General features: G+C 38.7%; 1 protein-coding gene across 1 annotated transcript in view; it reads left to right on the forward strand.

Moving 5' to 3' along the window:
* Nucleotides 1-18,890, forward strand: part of KCNH1 (potassium voltage-gated channel subfamily H member 1) — a 173,589-nt gene that overhangs the window by 68,264 nt on the left and 86,435 nt on the right. The window contains exons 8-9 of the mRNA XM_029965099.1: nucleotides 12,393-12,592; nucleotides 15,728-15,980. Of these exons, the coding sequence (XP_029820959.1) occupies nucleotides 12,393-12,592; nucleotides 15,728-15,980 (453 nt within the window). The remainder of the gene's footprint in view (nucleotides 1-12,392; nucleotides 12,593-15,727; nucleotides 15,981-18,890) is intronic.

Genomic DNA, 18,890 nt, shown 5'->3' on the forward strand with positions numbered 1-18,890 from the left:
CCAATGGTTTTGTTATCTTTAGTGCCCTCTGCAATAATCTCTCTGGATTTGCTGTCTAGTCCCCTTGGCTTGTTCTAAAATGTTTATTCTTTCATCTTTCTGGTTTATCGACTAAGCTTTCAGTGTTGAAACAATGGAGAAAAGCAAATAAAGATCATAGAGTATTTGCTTTAAGATATAAAAATTGATCAATTTATTTTTGTTAGCCTCTAGCAAAGACAAGATTCTCACCATGGTATTTGTTATTACTGGTACTGTGTTCTTCTGCTCTGACTTGCTCAGTCTGAAGTGCCTTGCATCACAGTCACAGTGCTGATACACTCTTCAAACAAAGCTTTCAGGGATGCATGTAAGCCACTGCTCAGCGTTCAGCTGCTGCATTTCACTTTTTGATCTTAGTGAACATGGTCTTAAACCATTTCTTCAGTAAGCAGAAGTTTGGTACAATATCATTTTACTGGTGTAGTGTAGATGCACCCAGAGACAGTGTTACTCTTTTCTCCCGGGATCTGATTACCAAATGTTCAGAAAGAATCGGTGCTTGTTGGCCTCTAGAATCTGCAGAAGGTTCTGAACACAGCACACAGGTGTTATGGCCTGCAAAAGAAATAAGCTGATAGGCAAAGGGCAAAGCAAAATGTGAAAAAACCCTGATGCTTATCTCATCAGTGCTAAAAAATACTGCAAGTAGAGTGCGGAAGCCAGTGGGGGTGAGTGCATAGGAGAGAGGACCTGAGCCGGCAGGTTTGGGCTCAGTTCCCAGCTCTATCACACACTCTCCCATGTGGCCTTATGCAAACTGCTCCCGGTCTCTACTTTGCCTATCTTGCCGCTCTAATTCTTCACATCTGACTAGTACAGAATGTCTTTTACTGTGCTCTGTACATACCATACCACTGTGTAGCTGTTCCCTCCCTCTGCAGTGTTACTGAGGTGTGTCTTTTTAACTTTGAGGGTATTGATATCAGGAAGGCAAGCCAGGACAGAAAACTGGATGTTTAAGCCCCCTCTGTGTTTCTTTTCACCAGTTCAGTTATGGGCTGATGGTTTGTGTTCTGTGTTTCTAACCTCACCTGCATTCCTTTTCTGCTCTTCCACCTTGCTCTTACATATTTAGGCTTTTATCCCTGTCCCTCCCCTTCTTTCCCTCCTCCAATCTTTGAAGATTCCCTGTTCTCTTGGCTGTCTAATTTAACTTTTATTCCCTCCTAGTCATTAGGCTTCTCTATTGAGGCCAAGAAGGTCTGGCAGCCTCTTTGATGGGTTTGCCAAGTTGTTGATTTAAATTTTGCAGAGAAATTGCTAAATCACTGCTCCCATGACAGGTTTCTGAAAGGCTAGAGGAAGATGGAGTATTGAATAGAAAACTGGAAGAAGTGAAAGAAAACAGGAAGGCAGAACTTCTGGAAGGAAGTATGAAGACTAATTTTTGGCCAGGTAGATGGCAAGAATTTGGGAGAAATGGTTTTAAAGAACAGTGTGCATGTGCATGTGTAGATGGAGAAAGGCAGGATAGAAGGAAGATGGAGGGACATTTTTCAGAGGGAGCTGAAACCATGGTGACTGGATCCTGAGTGCTCCATATCAGGAGTGATATTTAAGGACAGCTTCAAGAGACACTGATCCAAAGAATCCAGCTGTGTGGTTTGCAGGTTAGATTCTCTTATTAAAACACCAAACCAAACTAACAAGAGAAACCAAAAACCCAAAACCCACAAACAAAAACCAACCCCACAACAAACTAAAAACTTAAAAACATCCAAACCCAATATTGATGCTGTGTGCCATTCAAAGCATGTCAAGTGAGCCTGACAGAAAAATATTTTAATAGCCTGCTGCTCTTGTGCTGATTGATTACAGCAACAGATCAAAGATAAGCATTCTGTCAAGAATCATTAATATCTGTCAGCCAGTAGTAGCTATACAATATCAAAAATTCAAGCTATTTAAAAGCATTCTAGCCTTGCCTTGTGCCTAAGACCCGTAAATGAATATTCATGGTAGCACACACAGCTAATAAATGGTTCTTCACCTCACATAGCTTTCAAAAGGTAAGCATGCAGGTTATTACCACAATTTAAGTGCTAAAATAAGTTCCTGCATTTTTACTTCTTTATCCTTCAACAACTTCAATGCTTGTAAATTATATCAAATATATTTACCACAATTGTTTGCCCATATCTTACTGCTTATCTCCAATGAGCTGTAAGATCTTTTTGCCTCCATCAGGGGTAGGGAAGAATTTGAGAAGCTCTGGAAGATTTAAGATGCTTCTTAGGTGATTCTGTATATGGCAGAGAATTACAGAAGGTGAGTTCTTCAGCACTTTAACAAGGAAAAGATAACTGCAAAAACTCTTCTGGAAGTCCTCTGATATTGTGAAAGTTATCCATGATCTACAAGAATTATCAGGGAATGGTTCCTTGGGACCGCTGCAGGATTATCTGGATCAGTGTTGTGTCAGCAGAGAGTGTGGATCTGGAAAGACTTTTCGTTTTAGAATTCAAAGATCAGGATTTAAGTTCAGGGGAGCCATTATTTTCATGCTATGTGCCCCAGGTCACATTGATGAACAGTTTACTCTCAGATTTGACTCCTGATGATGTGTTAGGGCTTACTTAAACTGAGACTTTGGCTACTTTTACCAGTTGCCACAGCCACCTTATGTCCCTGTGATTCCAAAGACTTTATTGATGTACACATGTTAAATCACCTAAGCCAATCTTAGAAATTACCTTTTTCCTAGGATCTTTGGGAATGCTAGGATAGTAAGTGTTCTCAACCTACTGTGGCTGGCCAAGAATCCCTGAGCAAGCCTGCCAGAAAATGCATTACTTTGTGGGGAGGTGAGAGCAAAGAAGTCTGTGTTTATGGCCAGAGATATCTGCCTCTTCAATTCTAATCAATTATTTCATGGTTAAAAGACTCTAAGGATGTGGAAAAGTTGGGATCATACCCCTGCTGTCTTTGTGGAGACTGGAACAGGTCTAACAGTAAAAGCCCTTTTCCTCTACTTTCTCTCAAACTGCCCAGTCACCTTTAGGTGAAGGAACTCTACAGGAAAATGGAAGACATGAGTTCAGGTCTCTTCTCCTGTGCTAATGTTTGAAACATAGGCCTGTTGTATCCCAGATGTACACTGATTGCAGGGGAGTGTAGTTGAAGTCTTCCCTAAATCATTCTTCCCTAAGCAAGTAAAAGCTTTGTGTGCCTAAGTATTGGATGAGGTTTGTAGCTGCAAATTACTGTCAGAGGTATTTCATTACCTTTGAGAGTCCTCTCTACTTTCTGTTGGCCAGCTTCAGCTTTTTAGCATCTGCAAATGCCATTCTTGTGTGCCTCACTTGTGCCTCTGCACAAGCAGAATAGTTCTCTAAAAAGGTCCCAGTGGGATATTACTACATCATTATTTTTGACTGTATATGTTTGTATATGTGCAAATATATTTGCATTTTGTAATGACTTGTTAACAAACTCAGCAAACCACAAAATGCAGCTACCTGACATTTTTTAGATGTCCGATGATTTCCATGTAATGTTTACTTTAAAAAGAATTTAGCCGTATCTCTTACAAAACAGCATCTACCCCTGAATATAATGATAAATATAATCCTCTTTAGAAGTGAGGTGTGGAACTCCCAGCTGTATGCATGTTTACTGCTGCTTTTAGTCCTGCTGAGTTTTAATAAAACAACAGACTCAGCCTGGAAGAGAAGCATCTTCAACTGGAGCCACAGGAACAGTAACGAATACCTATTTCAGAAAGTTAGGCTGTAAGCCTTTTCACCACTCAAGGGGAAAGTATTCCTCTCCCATGCCTCCATACATGGTTTCTCATTAGAAACACAAACAATTGTTCCAGTTATTTTTTGATAAGCCATATGTGTCTTCACTAGCCTGTCATTTCACTTGTCAGTAAAGCAGCCTCCCCTAGAGAGTCCACTGTCTGTGAGCTATTCCTGTTTCATGTTCCTGTACATACTGTGTGCACCAATTGATTTTGGTCTGCAAGCACACCTGTGATTAGTGTGTGGGAGGAGCATGACTCAGACCTAGTCATTCCAGTGACAATTATTCTTTAACCACTTCAAATTAGTCTTCATCTGTAAATGTCATCTTTATCCCTGACCTTGTTGGTTTACTCAACATAATTCAAAACTTCGTTATTTTTGTATTTTGAGCACCATTAAATATTTGTAACTGTTTAATGATACCAGAAAAGGGAAAGTTAGGGAACAGTTTGTCTTCAGGTTTGTTTGGGAAGTGTTTGAAAACTCTGCATGGAATATAATCACATAACTTGTTTGTACTCATTGCACCCAGAAGTAAAAGTTGTTCACGTGCAAGATGGGACTGTCAGGTTACTCACTGTGAGCTGAAGAGCATCTTGCAGTGTTGATGTGGTTATTGAAGTAGCAACACCCCAGGTGTCTGGCTTACCAGGGTTATTGCATCAGAAGCTTCAGACTGAGCTGCGGTGAAGCAAAGCAGACAGGTACAGCACAATCCAGTTAAGTGCAATAGCTTTAGGGGCTTAATTTCACAGTAAAGTTGATCTGAACTGAGAATTAATTGTTGTCCTTATGTCCAGTATCCATTCATCCTGTCAGATGCAGCCATTCTCTTAACACTTGCTGGCTGGTCTGTCAACTGAACAGACTTGACAGCTCCTCAGTGATTACCACAAGCACTTAAGTGACGGGTGGTTTCGCAGTGTGACCGCTTGGGGCAAAGTCAGCTTGAAGGGTGCTGGTAAGTGTAAGCCAGGTGAGCTACTGGAGACTCAGGCTTTCAGTTAAACACTTCCTGTTGGTTGCAGGGTTCTGTTTAACTAATTTTTGGTCTGGAGACAATACAGTTAATCCAGAGAAGTTACTTCTGTCTGGAATCTGTGAGACGAGGGTTATGCAATTTTTACATCAGCTGGCTGGATGAGGCCAGCACTCTACCACCCACCTCTGGTTCACTTCACAATGAAACCATAGTACCTCCATCCCACTCTGCTTTTATATTGGGGTAATTTATAGGCATTAAAATTTTACCTTTTCTTTTGTTCTCAGGGAAGACAAAACCTAAAAAAGACTGTGCTGTACTTGCTACATAGGCAGCAAAAGCTTTTCTAAGTAATTGGATGAAAGTTAGTGGTCAAAGAGAAATGCATTTTCTTGGTATTTCTCCTAACTGTGTCCATCATAGGCGTACGTGCTCACACCTGTGGAGTAGTGTTTAAAGCCCATGTTTATGTGCATAGCTGAGTAGAGTTTTTAAACCTAATGAGAAGTGAGAACACTGCAGGCTCAGGGGAGGCACTGGATCCTTCCTCCTTGTGGTCTCACTGATGGATTCAGATCTGAATGTACTCAGTAAGAAATGCATCTAGCTATCAACTTCCCACATAGGTGCTCTGGTGGGAGCAGAGGGAAGCTATCTGAATCCAATTATCATTTGTAACAAAGAATCACTCCAAAGACTGCACTCAAATGTAACATACCTTAATTAAATGAGGTTGGAGCAATGACCAAAGGAACCAGACTGGATAATGTTGCTTGGACATTGCAAGTGACTTTAGCCATCAAACTCTTGTGTTGCAACAGTCATGGGGGCAAGTTTGGTTCAGAATTCCACATGCACTAGTGCTGGATCATGGCTTTGGTGTGCAAAATTCAGATCCAGTTCTGGAATCTCAAAGGCCACAGGTTGGTTACTGCAAAATAAGGCTCAGTAATCACCAACAGAACAGGCCTGAGACAGCAGTACAAAGCCCAGCAGAACATGTGTCAGCATTGTAGGAAAAGGATTACAAAGTTTGGATAACAGATGATCTCCTTGAGTCTCCCTAGCTTTCCCTCCTGCAAGGCCTTGTAGACAGGATCATACAAATCACAGAGGAGATATAGTGAACAGAGGAACCATAAAAACTGTGTAGGTAAGCAGTTTCACACGAAAAGAGAACTTTTCCTAGCTATGGTTTGTTAGGTTTGGTTTTTTTTCGGTATGCGTAGCTCTACTTCAGTAATAGATTTTAAAAAGAGGAGAGTTGGCTTCTAATTGGGGCAAACCATTTCAGATAAATTGAGGGTAGATTAAAAAGAGCTTCAAAGCAAAAGCCTTCACATTGGTGCAAATGAGTAAAAATCTAGAAGCAGTATCTGGAGATTTAATTTTAACCAAGTAATTGAAAATGGCCATGCATTACTCTGTATAAACTGTAGAAGAAAAATGATGCCCTTAAATGGCTCAGTCGTCATTTAAATGGTGATCTGTTCATTAGTGCTGGGAAATGAAATGGAAATCTATTTCAATTTTCTAGACAATTTAAATTTTATTGTCCATAAAATTCTACAAAACAGTAAAAGAGTGTCCTTTCCCACAAATTGCGGAGGATTTAATCAGATTTGGCGTTTTATTAATTCTCATCATGGTAAAACCTGTTAGTGAATATATTGAGCTGAAATCATCCTGTGTTGATAAAAGTATTCAATTGGTGAGTCTGGACTGGTATGTTTGGAACAAAGATAGTTTTTGCCGCTGCAGTGGAGTCTATGGCTGCCATTAAATCCCCCTCTGGATGACTGTTAGCACCTTTCAGTGTAAATAAACTAAACTGTAGCTGTCAAAACAAATGAATTATGAGATTTGTGAATCAGAATTCTCTACCATTTTACTTGTTTAGACACTTCTTAATTTGTCAAAATCCAGATTTTACAGTGTTAATTAGTGGGATTTTGTTAATTTAGTCAGGTCCTGCTGTGCAGAGGCAGGAGCCTTGGCCCTGGAGGTAATAGATACCCTTCTTCCTTTGTATGGACTGGCAGGGTGCCCTTCATCCTCTCTTTTCATAAGCAGGCTCTTGGATCCAAGGTACAGCCTTTCATAGAGAGCTGAGTGGTGTTGGCCCTTCAGTTTAGAGAGAGCTGTTTGAGTTGGAGAGCTTTCTTGCAGGGCTGATGCTGAAGTTTGCTTTATTGGCTTTTATTCACTTTGGCTCTGATCACCTCTGATCAGTTTTGGTCTGTGTGTTTTCCCATGCTGTTTATCTCAGCCCAAACATGCTGAAGGCAAAAGCAAAACCTGTTAGAGAGTTATGCTGCACAGGATGCCTGGCCTTGTGAAATTCTTGTGAGCCAAAACACCTGTGATTGCTGCTACCAGCTGCGTGGGTGCTACCAGATCAAATCAAAATAAAACCCCTTCAGTTTTGAAGCATCCTAAGGGATGGTTCCTAAGGCAGCATCCTAAGGGAGTTCAGCATCCTTGGAGGGTTTGGTTGTTTACCAACACTTTCTTGTCTTCTTCCATATTAAGCCTCAAACTGGCAAAATTGCAAGTTGATAACAGGAGGTTATATGTCTGTGCTACTGCAGTAGCAGTATGCTTTTATTTTGTAGATTTAGGAAGGGGTGTGAGGAGAGAAGCAGTGGGAGCTGTTTTTGGTGTTTATTCCATAGCTGTTCTTAACTCTTCCTTTTCTGCCCTTACACACTGCAGACGGCCTATTTTAAGGTGCACAGATGTTTCTACTACTCTACTCTTTCGTAGTTGCTTAAGTGGCTTCTTGGAGCAGCTGTTCCCTTGTTTATGTCACTGACTTTCATTTCATTGCAGTTCTTGGGTTTTTTTGTGGCAGGCAGACGAAAAAAGATTATATGTCTGATGCTCTGTTGTTTAGCCTTTATCAACTGTGTCCTCACTGGTGTCCTGTCCTTTTGTAGGGGAGATATTTCCATTGTAGCTGGAGCCCAGTGTAGTCCTTCTGTGTCCCAATTTTGTTGTCAGCAGGGTGAATTTGGCAAATGTGATGATGAAAGTGAGAAGATTTGCAGTAGGATTTGACTAAGACTTTAATAAAATTTGCCTGTGGTCTCTCATCTTTCATCCTAGAAGTCAAGTGGTTCTGCCACATAGCTTGATGTGCGTGTCCCTCACGGCCTATTTAGGTTTTCTGCTTTGCTCTTTGCCGTTGGATTGATTTTCAAACTTGCTCAATTGATAGTAGTGTGCCAGTTCTTTGATCTTTGCCATTGCTACTGCCTTGCTTCTGAGGTGCCAATTACAAACTGGTGGAATGGAGAAGGGAGGGGGAGCAGTGTATTTATTGTTTTAGTCAGGAGAATAGGGAGCTGTGGGAAGAGCAGGATCTAACAGTTACTGAGACAACATGGGGGAGAACTCCTCTGGGAATTTACTTTCACTTAAAAAAATGTCTTTTTCCCGAGTTGTGAAATTGAGGAATTGGTGACATGCTCAGATTATAGTAGCAATTGTAATTTGTTTTCTACCGCATGAAAATGTTATGTAAATACATTGTTAAAATTAATGAAGTGTTAATATTAATTGACCTAATAGATTATGGCTAAGTTGTTTACATTTGTTCTTTACCAGCTAAATGAAATGATATCTCTATGCATTGTATTAGTAAAAAACAAAAGGTAGATGAAAGATTACAAATAGGAAACTTTATAGTACACAAAGCTTCCTAAGAAGTAGGAAATTAAGCAATTCTGCCTCTGTCTTGATAGAAAATGGGGCAGCCTATTTAAATTCTGTACTTATTCTAGAAGGTTATGTAGATACTTGATCAGTAGATCTTACTTTAGATGCTTTGATTTCAAGTTGCAAGACTACAAATAACAATTCTATCAAAACTAATTCTGTAAACAGTTCATTGATAGATACCTGTTCAGTTTGGTATTTGCTTGCAGATTGTAATTAACAGTTCAGCTTTTTCCTTTTTAACTGCATGCTCTCCACCCATAAAAAGCATAATTACCATTAATCAAGACTTCTAATCTCAACCAATTATAAGCTCTTACATTGTTCTAATTGCACATTTATAAATAATGTGGTTTTCTCATATAATTATGATATGATACAAACAATTATTAATTTCTGCTTTTATTTTTATCTGATCAATGTTAATTCTGTGTGACCTCACAATGTGTTATTTGAAAAATGCCTTTGAGACATGCAATTTTTTTGGTTAATTTATGATTGTGTTTCATATTCAGTGAGAAGTAATATAGTGCAACAGATTTTCAAGGCTGTGATTTCTCACAGCCATCTATGAATTGAATAATTTGTTGTAAACTCGGAACTTGTTGATGAAACAGAAGTGCAATTATACATTTAAATCATCTGCTATTTGTAAATCCAGGTGCTTGCTCTTTGAATAGTATTTAGGTTAGCACAGTATGTAAAAGGAGTTTGTTTTGGCTTTTTAATTGTTAAGTGGAACTTATATCCAGAATTCCTGGATCAGCTTTCCAGAAAGTTAAGATGAAGGCAGTTTGGTTTCAGAAAGCGCTGCATGCCTTTGGGGCAAGATGTAAGAGGCTGTTCATTAGTTGATGTTGGTCTCACTTGTTGCTGTGTAGTTCTTATGCACACGTTTTGTATGCGAGGGCTTTGCATGAGTGCATTTTGAACAAATCATCATCAATCTGATGATTCATCTCAGGAACCACATGCAGCACTTAAATCTGTAATTGGGGTAATTGTAAACCTCTCATTCTTACAGATAGAAATTCTTCCTCTTATAATTCTAAAATCAGATCCCAGATCTTTTACTCTGGTAGCTGAGACCCGCACTGACTTGTACTTATGTCTCTATTCTTCCTTGTTACATCATTAAAAGTAGCAGATGATTTGGTGACCTTTCCAACCTGTGTCTGACCTTCAAGATTCCCTTGTGCGGGTAAATAGCTATTGAAATTACTGTGCTTTTATCTTTGACATTATTTAAACACTAGTTTAAATGGGGTAACATAGACTGCATTGTAAATGGGTAGCCACATTGCTGGGGACAATGTGTTTTTATCTATTGTTGGATAAGAATATTAATGTTGGGTGCAGACTCTATCTTTTCTGAGAGATCTTGACGTTCATGGAGACAAGATGTTGGGGATTTTGCTCTGTCATAAACAGCCCAGCTTTCTTCCTGTAGTAGACTGTGTGTTTCTGAAATCATTCTGGGGCTGCAGTCTACTGCAGTGGGTTCATTTCATTATTCCTTTGAAAAGAAGGAAAGGCATACAACCAGCTATTTCCATGCAGAAGAGTTTAATGTTTAATATGCTAATGTATCTACCCAATATTAGGCTGCAAAAATCCTTGACTTTAATGTGTCTTTAATAGTAATAAAATGGTTAGCTAATGATATTAGGGATTGTAAGTTTGGGAATTTTTTAAAAGTGAAAAATTAATCTAGGCAGAAATAATTTTTCTTGCCAAGATAATTGTCATACTAGAGCTGCAGTTTGCTGTGGAAATTGCTTGCCTCATAATAATCAAAATGGAGAAACCGAATTTTTTTGTTTAGGCTTCTTGTAGATGAAAACTAATGGGACAGAGTGGTGACTCCCTTTTACCTTTGCTGGCATAGAGCTGTACATGCCAAGGTACCGAGCCCTCAGGTCTCATTGTTTGCCAGAGAGTTGTATGGACACAAGTACGGTTGCCCAGAAATCTACAGATAAGAATGTGCTTGTGACCCTCTTCCTAATCTGTCACTTATTTCAGTACTGTGGTGGCTGGGAGAAGAACAATGTCTATGGATGCCTCGTGCTACTGCACGGTCCTGTAGGGTTGTGTTTGCATCTGCATAACAGAGAGCAAACTAGGACTTAGTTAGGGAAAGGTAATGCTGTTCTAATACAAAATACTCGTGTACTAGGGAGCTGTTATAGTAAATCTGTTTTTTAAAGCATTTTATTGTTCTTCCCTACTCTTTGCATCAGACTTCCTGGTATGGTTTTGCTCAGGCACAAGTTAAAGTTAAACAGAGATATATATGTTTCTGGTCACTGTATCCCTGTTCATACTCTTCACTTTTCTTTAAACTGAGTCTGCACATTTTTCTCTATATTTCTATACCCATTTGTACAGAGAGGTAGTTGGAAAAGGGGAGAGCTGTTCTCTATAAAAACTCATAAAAAGAAACGAAGTCATGCACATGAAGAAGGAATTCTGCAGAGAATCAGCTGCATAAAGGCCTTGAGCAAATCTAAATTTAAATTGCATCTCTTAATGATCAGGGGAAAGACAGTCCTCTAAGTTTCTTTTGCACAAAATCAAAGGTTTTTTGTTGGTCATAGAACCCTAAAACATCTTAGTTGCCTTAAGGATATCTGCCTATAACACTGACCTGAATAAATAGCTGCATTCTCAAGGAAAGGAATAGGATGAAGACTTTTTTTTTATAGGTGGCGAGGGAGGAAATAAACAGCAAAAAGGGGTATTTCGATAAGGAAAAATACTCTCTTCTCAGTTATTTATTTTTTATCTTGAGTGGATGATACTGATAATCTGGTACCTGTTTTGGGGGAGAGGAAATGATAAAGAGGAAGAACTTACTCAGCAATCCAGAGCACTTACTGGTGGTAATCATTGTATCTGCAGCCGGACTGTTCTGCCTCTACAGCCAGCCTGTCACATATCACTGACCGGATTCACAACATAGGAAAGCTCCCATTGAGGCTTCCTGTCCATCCCCTTTGTTCAGGGCTGGATTGGCTGGAAGACCCTCAGCCCCAGCCTCTGCAAGATATCAAAACGTGACCACTGAGGCTGCCACCAGCCTGCTGTTCTGTCTTGGGCTTCAGCAGGCGGATCTTCTCAAATTTTGTGTGTTTTCACTTGTTTCTCTTTGCACTTGGAAACACTGCCTTTTTTTCTTTCTCATGTTTATTCTTAAACCTATCTTGATGAACCATCTGGCTTCATAACTGTGTTGAATGAAGTCGGAAGGGCTCTGCAGTGGTCTGCCTCTGAGGGCTCTAGCTCTTGCCTCAGGCCTTGCTGTTCTTTTGCCTAAAGAATATAAAACATAATGTGAGTTTTTATATACTATTAAACTTGCATCTATAAATTACTGACCCATAGTAGCTGTTTAGTACATATTCAATCTTCTGCTTTGATGCATTGTTGTTGTCACACTGAGGTGGGTAATGATGACTCAACTTACTACTATGATAATGCACTTAAAGCTTAGAGATCTGTCACTGATGGCATTTCAACACAAGTGCTATAAACCAGAGATGAAAATTTAAAGTATTTGCTGTCAAGCTATTTGTCTTAAAATTCTTCTGTCTTCTGTTGTGGTTTCATAAGGTTTTGGGTACTGCTGCATTGTTTTATGGACAAAGACAATTAGTTGTGTTTCAGGAACTCCATGATGCAGGACCTGACCTCCCAAAAGTTGTTGTTGGTCCTCAATTTATAGTGCTGAAGGTGACCTATAAAATACTTGTGCTTGTTAGGCCTTCCTAACACAGCACTGATATTGCATGCATTTTTATGGGCCTGGCATTTACAGTCATAAAGCACAGTGGAACACAGACTGATCATCATCACTAATTGTGTATTATTTCTATGGTTTTTCTTCTTTTTCACAGCCCTTCTGTATGCCACCATTTTTGGTAATGTGACAACCATATTTCAGCAAATGTATGCTAATACAAATAGATATCATGAGATGCTGAACAGTGTCCGGGACTTTCTAAAGCTCTACCAGGTCCCCAAAGGACTGAGTGAACGTGTGATGGATTACATCGTTTCCACCTGGTCAATGTCCAGAGGAATAGATACTGAAAAGGTAAGTAAATTAAACTGCGAGGAAAGAAGTCACATCCTGAAAGTATTCCATTAAAATAAACAGGAGGTACTGTCTTAGTAAAGAAGACAAATATTCTTTAAATAGTTCTAAGTAGTAGCTTCCCTTAATTTTAAACTTTCAAATATAGTATTTCAGCTATTCTGTCATACTGACATATGCTAGTGGTAAAAGTATGTGTGTTTTGCTAGTGATATGGCATGAAATTGTATAAAAATTATGAAGAAAAAAGCTTCATTTTCAGTAAATAAGGATCGTAAATAAATAACAAGTTCCAGATTGTAACACAATCTCACAGTTTCTCCAGATGAGATTTTTTTGTATTATTTCTGTGTGAGGTTGTTTGCAGCTCTGTGGGCCTGAAAACAAAGTAATTTTTTTTTGTCTTTGTAGAATTTGAATGTAACATTCTGTGTGCAGATTAAAGATATTAATGAAAGCTGGAAGTATTTAATAATGTATTATTTGAAATCTACCTTATGTGAGGCAAATGTTATCATTTTAATTCATTGAATTTACAAGTAACTTCCTATTGTGTCTTAAAATGACAAATGACCTTTCACCAGAACAAATGTACAAAAGCAACTACTTACCTCTTTTGTATTAGTTTCCAGCTTTTATGGAGATAGATACTGTTTTTCTTCTGCTTGTAAAGAGATGTGATTTGTGCGGTGGATCATTCAAGAAATTATACCAATGCTCTGGTCACCAGCCTTCTGGTTGGCAACTTAATTTAGTATTCTAAACTGTAGATGATGCAGTTAAAGAGCAAATAGTGTCATTTCTGTATAGCTGTTAAAGTGTCATTATGAAGGAGTAGAACAGATGTGGCCTTGCACTGGGCTGTCTGGAGACCGAGAGGTACAGTGGGTACTGTTTGCTTTCCTAAATATCTTCAACTTATCTGCCATTTTTAGATCCCAGACCATAATTCTGTAAGCACTGTCTCTCATATTAGCTTTCAGAAAGAAATGGTACTTTAGTGCTGGATAGTGCTGGTTAGAAGGTCTGTGGGATTATGGATTTGAGGTACATACGTTTTGGGGAAGATGGAGAGACAACATCTGAGGATACATAGTGTAGTGAGTGCTGCTGCTTTCATTCACCCCCCATTACAAGTTACTGTCATCATTTTAACAAAGCAACAAGAAAAAATTGCTATGTAAAACATGGAGTTTTTTTAGCTTATCTTTAAAGTCCATTCCTGACTTCCTCTGGTAAGGAGAGAAATGCTCTAAGAATGAATTTGGAGACAGCAGAGTAACCAAACCGAGCACGACAATTCTCACTGTAGCCTTTGATAATTATCTTAATAAACAGGGAAAAAGTCTCCAGTTGTCAGGACACCAAAGAGCCTAATAAAGTGTTGTTTTCAATAACTGGTGTGTTCATAGCTGAACTGCCACTGGTGATGACTGGTAAACCAAGAACCAATTTTCATCTGCATAGCAAAAGCTAGCAGGTGTAAGGCTGACTTATGGCTCTGCCAATCCATAAACTCCCAGACCTGAGCTCTGTTGGTTTGATGCCTGTGTTTTGGATAAGAGCATAATGTTAAATACTCTCTTTTATATTCTGGTTTCTACTACAGCAACCCTTTTTGTGTGATATATTTAAGTAACTGCAAAGGGTGTATGTAATTCCAGCAGTAGAATTTGGAAAGAATCTGCCAGTACAGAATGTTTTTGTTGCCAGAGTAAATGAGATAATTTAAAAGACAGTTATGGCTGTTACCTGTGTTCCATGTTAAATGTTGGTCTTGTTGCCCCAGCCCACTTCTGTGAACCTGGAAAACTGAGAATTGGGGTGTTCAGCTGCTGCTCTGTATGGGGCAGCCAAAAAAGATCATCACTTTAATGCTATAGAGATATAACTTTTTGGAAGTAATATCTATAATAACAGGTCTGCTTGGAGGTGGACCAAAGATAATTATATTGGTGTTAGAGTCATTTGCCTCTGGAGTACCAGGCATAATATCTGGAACCACTACCATGAATTATGAGCTTGATTCTCTGCTCAGATCTTGCACAGAGCCCCACTGTAAGGTGTAGACATAGTTGTAGTGCTTCCTGTGTTACCCAGAGTATTTGCATTGAGGCAATGCTGCTGCTTCTTCTCTTCTCTTACTATCTAGGGAAATGTGTGAGAGTAACTCTGAAGCTCAACCAGAATGTTCCTTAATTGGATGGAATTGTTATTGGTGAAAAAATTAAAAAAGAGGCAGACTTGGACTACTCAATGTTTTTCTCAAATAGTACATCCTGGATGTAGTTCATCACAAACTATCCTCCAAAGATTTTTGTCATCTCCCAACTCTGTTCATGTTGCGTATTTCCAGTGCTTTTGCCAGGAACTTTTAATCTGTACATGCAGTAGTAATTTTGTATTCTTTCCACTCTGCTGTCTGTATTATATTAAAAAGCTTTAGAAATGGCCCTGCCTGGTACCCGCTGTGCTAAGCATCAGTTTGTGTTCTCTTAGGAGCACACATCATGAATTGCCGTGAGGAACATTGCATTTGGAAGATCAGCTTGCCCAACACAGCATCATACCTTAAAGTCCCTTTCTGGTGTAACCGAAAAACTTGTTAGTGCCACTGAGGGGTAAATTTGAATACCTGCAGTTCTCAATATTATGAGTTAATTAAGCTTTAAATAACTTTTTGTTTGTTTGTTTGTTGAAGAGATGTGCGATCACGCTTCTCCTCTACACAATATTCTATGATTTGGAGCATATAATTTGAACAGGCTTTTAATGGAATCTGCCTATCAAAAAAGTGACCTACCCTCTAGAAACAATCCTTCAGGAAGCTTTTCTTCAACACTTTCTGTACTGCTGTGCCCTCAGTTTTATTGTCTAAAAAGCTGAGGCCTTATGGTAATTCAATATCCAGCGCAGCACGTTGCTGAGATGAAAAGAGTATTTTCCTTCAGGTATTATAAAGTAGACTAAGTTAGCATTGTGGCTTATGTGTGTAAATAATAGAAAAATAAATGTACAGACTGAGATTAGAAATTTTACAAGAAGGAGGAAAGTAGTTCTTAAACCTTGTGTAGTAAACTAGCAATAATAGGCACATAAAAACCACGCACAGGAATTGATTGATTTCCTTCTCAGGTTTTGCAGATATGCCCTAAGGACATGAGAGCAGATATCTGTGTGCATCTGAACCGCAAAGTCTTCAAGGAGCACCCAGCATTCAGGCTGGCAAGCGATGGGTGCCTGCGAGCGCTTGCGATGGAATTTCAGACAGTGCACTGTGCTCCGGGAGACCTGATCTACCACGCTGGAGAGAGCGTCGACAGCCTTTGCTTTGTGGTTTCAGGGTCTTTGGAAGTGATCCAGGATGATGAAGTTGTTGCTATATTGGGTAAGTTTCACAGCTGATAATATGCATTGTGCACAAATACAGATGTGCGGAGCATTTTTATAACCTCTTCTTCTCATTCTTTAAAAAGCTTCAGTCAAGTTATCTTTACCACAGCCTGGAGAGGTGTATTTTATTGTCCTTCCTGTTCCACACAGGTAAATAGGAAGGGCAATCATCTCATCTCTAGATTGCTCTAACCCTGTTTCCTCTCAATGGAAACTCTACTTGAGCATTGGCCATTGGTCATTCTTGGAGTTCTTCCTGTCTCGACACATCTCTTTTTGTCAGAAATTCCATTTAGGACTCAGAAAACTTTTTTTTAAAGTGCCTGTCTTCCCTGCCTCCCTCTCACCCCACCCCCTGTTAATAATCCACTTTTTATGGAAATTTTCCAAATAGATTTATTTAGATCTCATGTTAAAATAATATTTATCCATTTTAAAGTCTAAGTAATTAAAAAATGTAGAGCTGATTTGTGTAAACTTGGAATGGCAGCTTTGTGTTGAGGCATTAAAAAATGTGAATTAAAAATAGTGATGTGAACAACATTCTGAGGCAAAGCTTAAGAGAAGAGTGGGATAATCTAATACATGTAGGTAAATTGTGGCTGGAGCACTGAGGAGGTGGTACTTATCATTTGATTCTGTCAGACCCTTTTGTAATAAGGTAAATTCTCATGGTGGCTTAATCCAGTACCTGTCACTCATAGCAACCAAGAAAAAGAGAAGAAAAAAAATTGGTAATCTTACTTTTTCTGAACACATACACCCAACTGTCCCAAGAGGAATGTCTACTGAAAAATGAGGGAGCTAATAAATATCCTGAGTTCGATTTTTCTCTATTTCTGAACATATACAGTAAAAGGTGAATTTAGTGTCCTGGGGAATCAAGTTGATAATATTTTGTGCCATATAAGAAGCTAAAAAGGTGAAAAGTTGGAGGATAACTGATTCTCTTTTGTTCTGGAATCACCTGTGCTGTTCAGTGCTGTATGATACTAGCAACTTCTGCTTGTCTAAGTTGCACATCAAGAACTTTTGCCATGCTGAACTCTCGTGAATTAACATGGCAAATGTAGAACAAACTAAAACCTCTCAGTTTGTGTCCCCTAAAGGCACCACCTGGGTTCACTGCAAGAAGAAAACCTCAAAACGTCTTACTGCTCCATTTGAGTATAGGTAAAAAGCACTGAGACAGAATTTTTTTAAAATATCCTTTAAAAATAACAATGGTCTCCTCATCTTTACTGGTAACTTCTGCATTCTATCATAACATTCACTTTAGAAAACAACCTAGATTGCTTGAGAAACCTAATCTCTGCTGTTGCAGAGTGATAGCTACAGATAAATGAGGCTGATCCCTTGATATCTGGATAAATAGAAGTATTTTGTTGCTACTGCTCTCCTGGGATGATAACTATTGATCCTTTTCCCTCCACAACTAATTTTTTTTTATTTTTCATTTGGAGTCAGTTCTCTGGCATTCACAAAAGTTGATGAACTCTGCCATTTTCTATGTGAATATTGTAAGTGAAGAGAAAAGTAAAATGAAGTGGAATCCCTTTGTGATTCTGTGAGATTTCATTTTGGATGTACCTCAATTTTTGTTTTTCTGTTTCTGGACTAAAGAATCCCTTTCCCTCCACATGTGCGTCTACCTTCCCCCCACAGACTGTGAAGTCTTCTGTTGAAGATTTCTCTATCCTGATAAGAAATTATGTGTTTAACTAAGTTTTTCACTATTCTAAATCAGTTGGACTTTCTTCTCCTTTCACATTGTGCAATTTAAGCACCACATTACTGAAGGATGCTGCAGGAGATGGGCCAGGGTTTCCTGCCTAACTTCTTTGTACTCGGTTTTCTTATCTGTAGATTAACAATGTTTGGGGGGGGGTGGTTGTTGTTATTTTTGTTTTTTAATTTCATATTTAGCTAAGCTTGTCAAGGTCTTGATGAAAGTATACCAGATAAAACAAGGTACTACAAGGGAAAAAAAAGTGAATTGTACAAGAAATGTGATTGTTGCTGATCACTCAGCCAGAACAGCCTATAAGTTTTGTTATCAGTCACAACTAAACATAACTATGAACATTAGGCATGTAACAGCAAACCATGTGAGCATTTCTATAGGGTAATTTTAGTTAAGAGGTATGTTGGAGAGACTGTAATCTTTCAGGCATTCTTGAAACAAAGATGAAAAGAGTAAATGCAGAAATGATTCAAGGTGAATTATTTGCTCAACTTTAGCTGTCATGTAATAAAGCAGTCTTCACAGTTTGCAATGTAACCTGTATCTTCCTTACAAGAGAGAAATGAATTGCATCCCTAAATTAGTCTGTGTGACTGCTGTACAGCATTATATAAACCAAAGGCAGACTACACTTAATCCTTTAAGGATCCAATTCATATGAAACATTTTCAAGTTCTGAAACATTTAACCTTGCAGACTAGCACATAAAAGTATATTGTGTAGCCCTGGAGTGTATTGTGTACACTTCCATAATATCCTTCCAAATCTGTTCCGTGTAATACCGCAGAGACAGGTATGTTCTCAGTTCAGGCTTATGTTCTTAAAACAAAGCACTGTCTTTGATTGACTTAGATTAATATGACTACTGACTTGGAAGAAATTGCACATTGGCCAGCAGTGAAAAAATGTGCTCTTTTTGTGTGTGTCTCCCAATATTGCCTTCACCATTATTTTGATTTAAATACAAACACAAAAATAAATCAATTAAAAAAACCCCAAACAAACCTTTGAAATGCTTGCAGTAAAAATTTAAAGACTTTGAAGCATTTTGTATAACTTTGATTTGTTGCGATGAAAGACATTTTTTTTTTTTGAATTCTCTGCAAACTTTCTGCTGAAATACAGAGACTACCAGTGTCCATGCAATGCAGTCTTTGGATT

This window comes from Manacus vitellinus, unplaced genomic scaffold, assembly GCF_001715985.3.
Source record: "Manacus vitellinus isolate BGI_N305 unplaced genomic scaffold, ASM171598v3 scaffold_8_pilon, whole genome shotgun sequence".
In the NCBI taxonomy this organism is placed as follows: domain Eukaryota; kingdom Metazoa; phylum Chordata; class Aves; order Passeriformes; family Pipridae; genus Manacus; species Manacus vitellinus.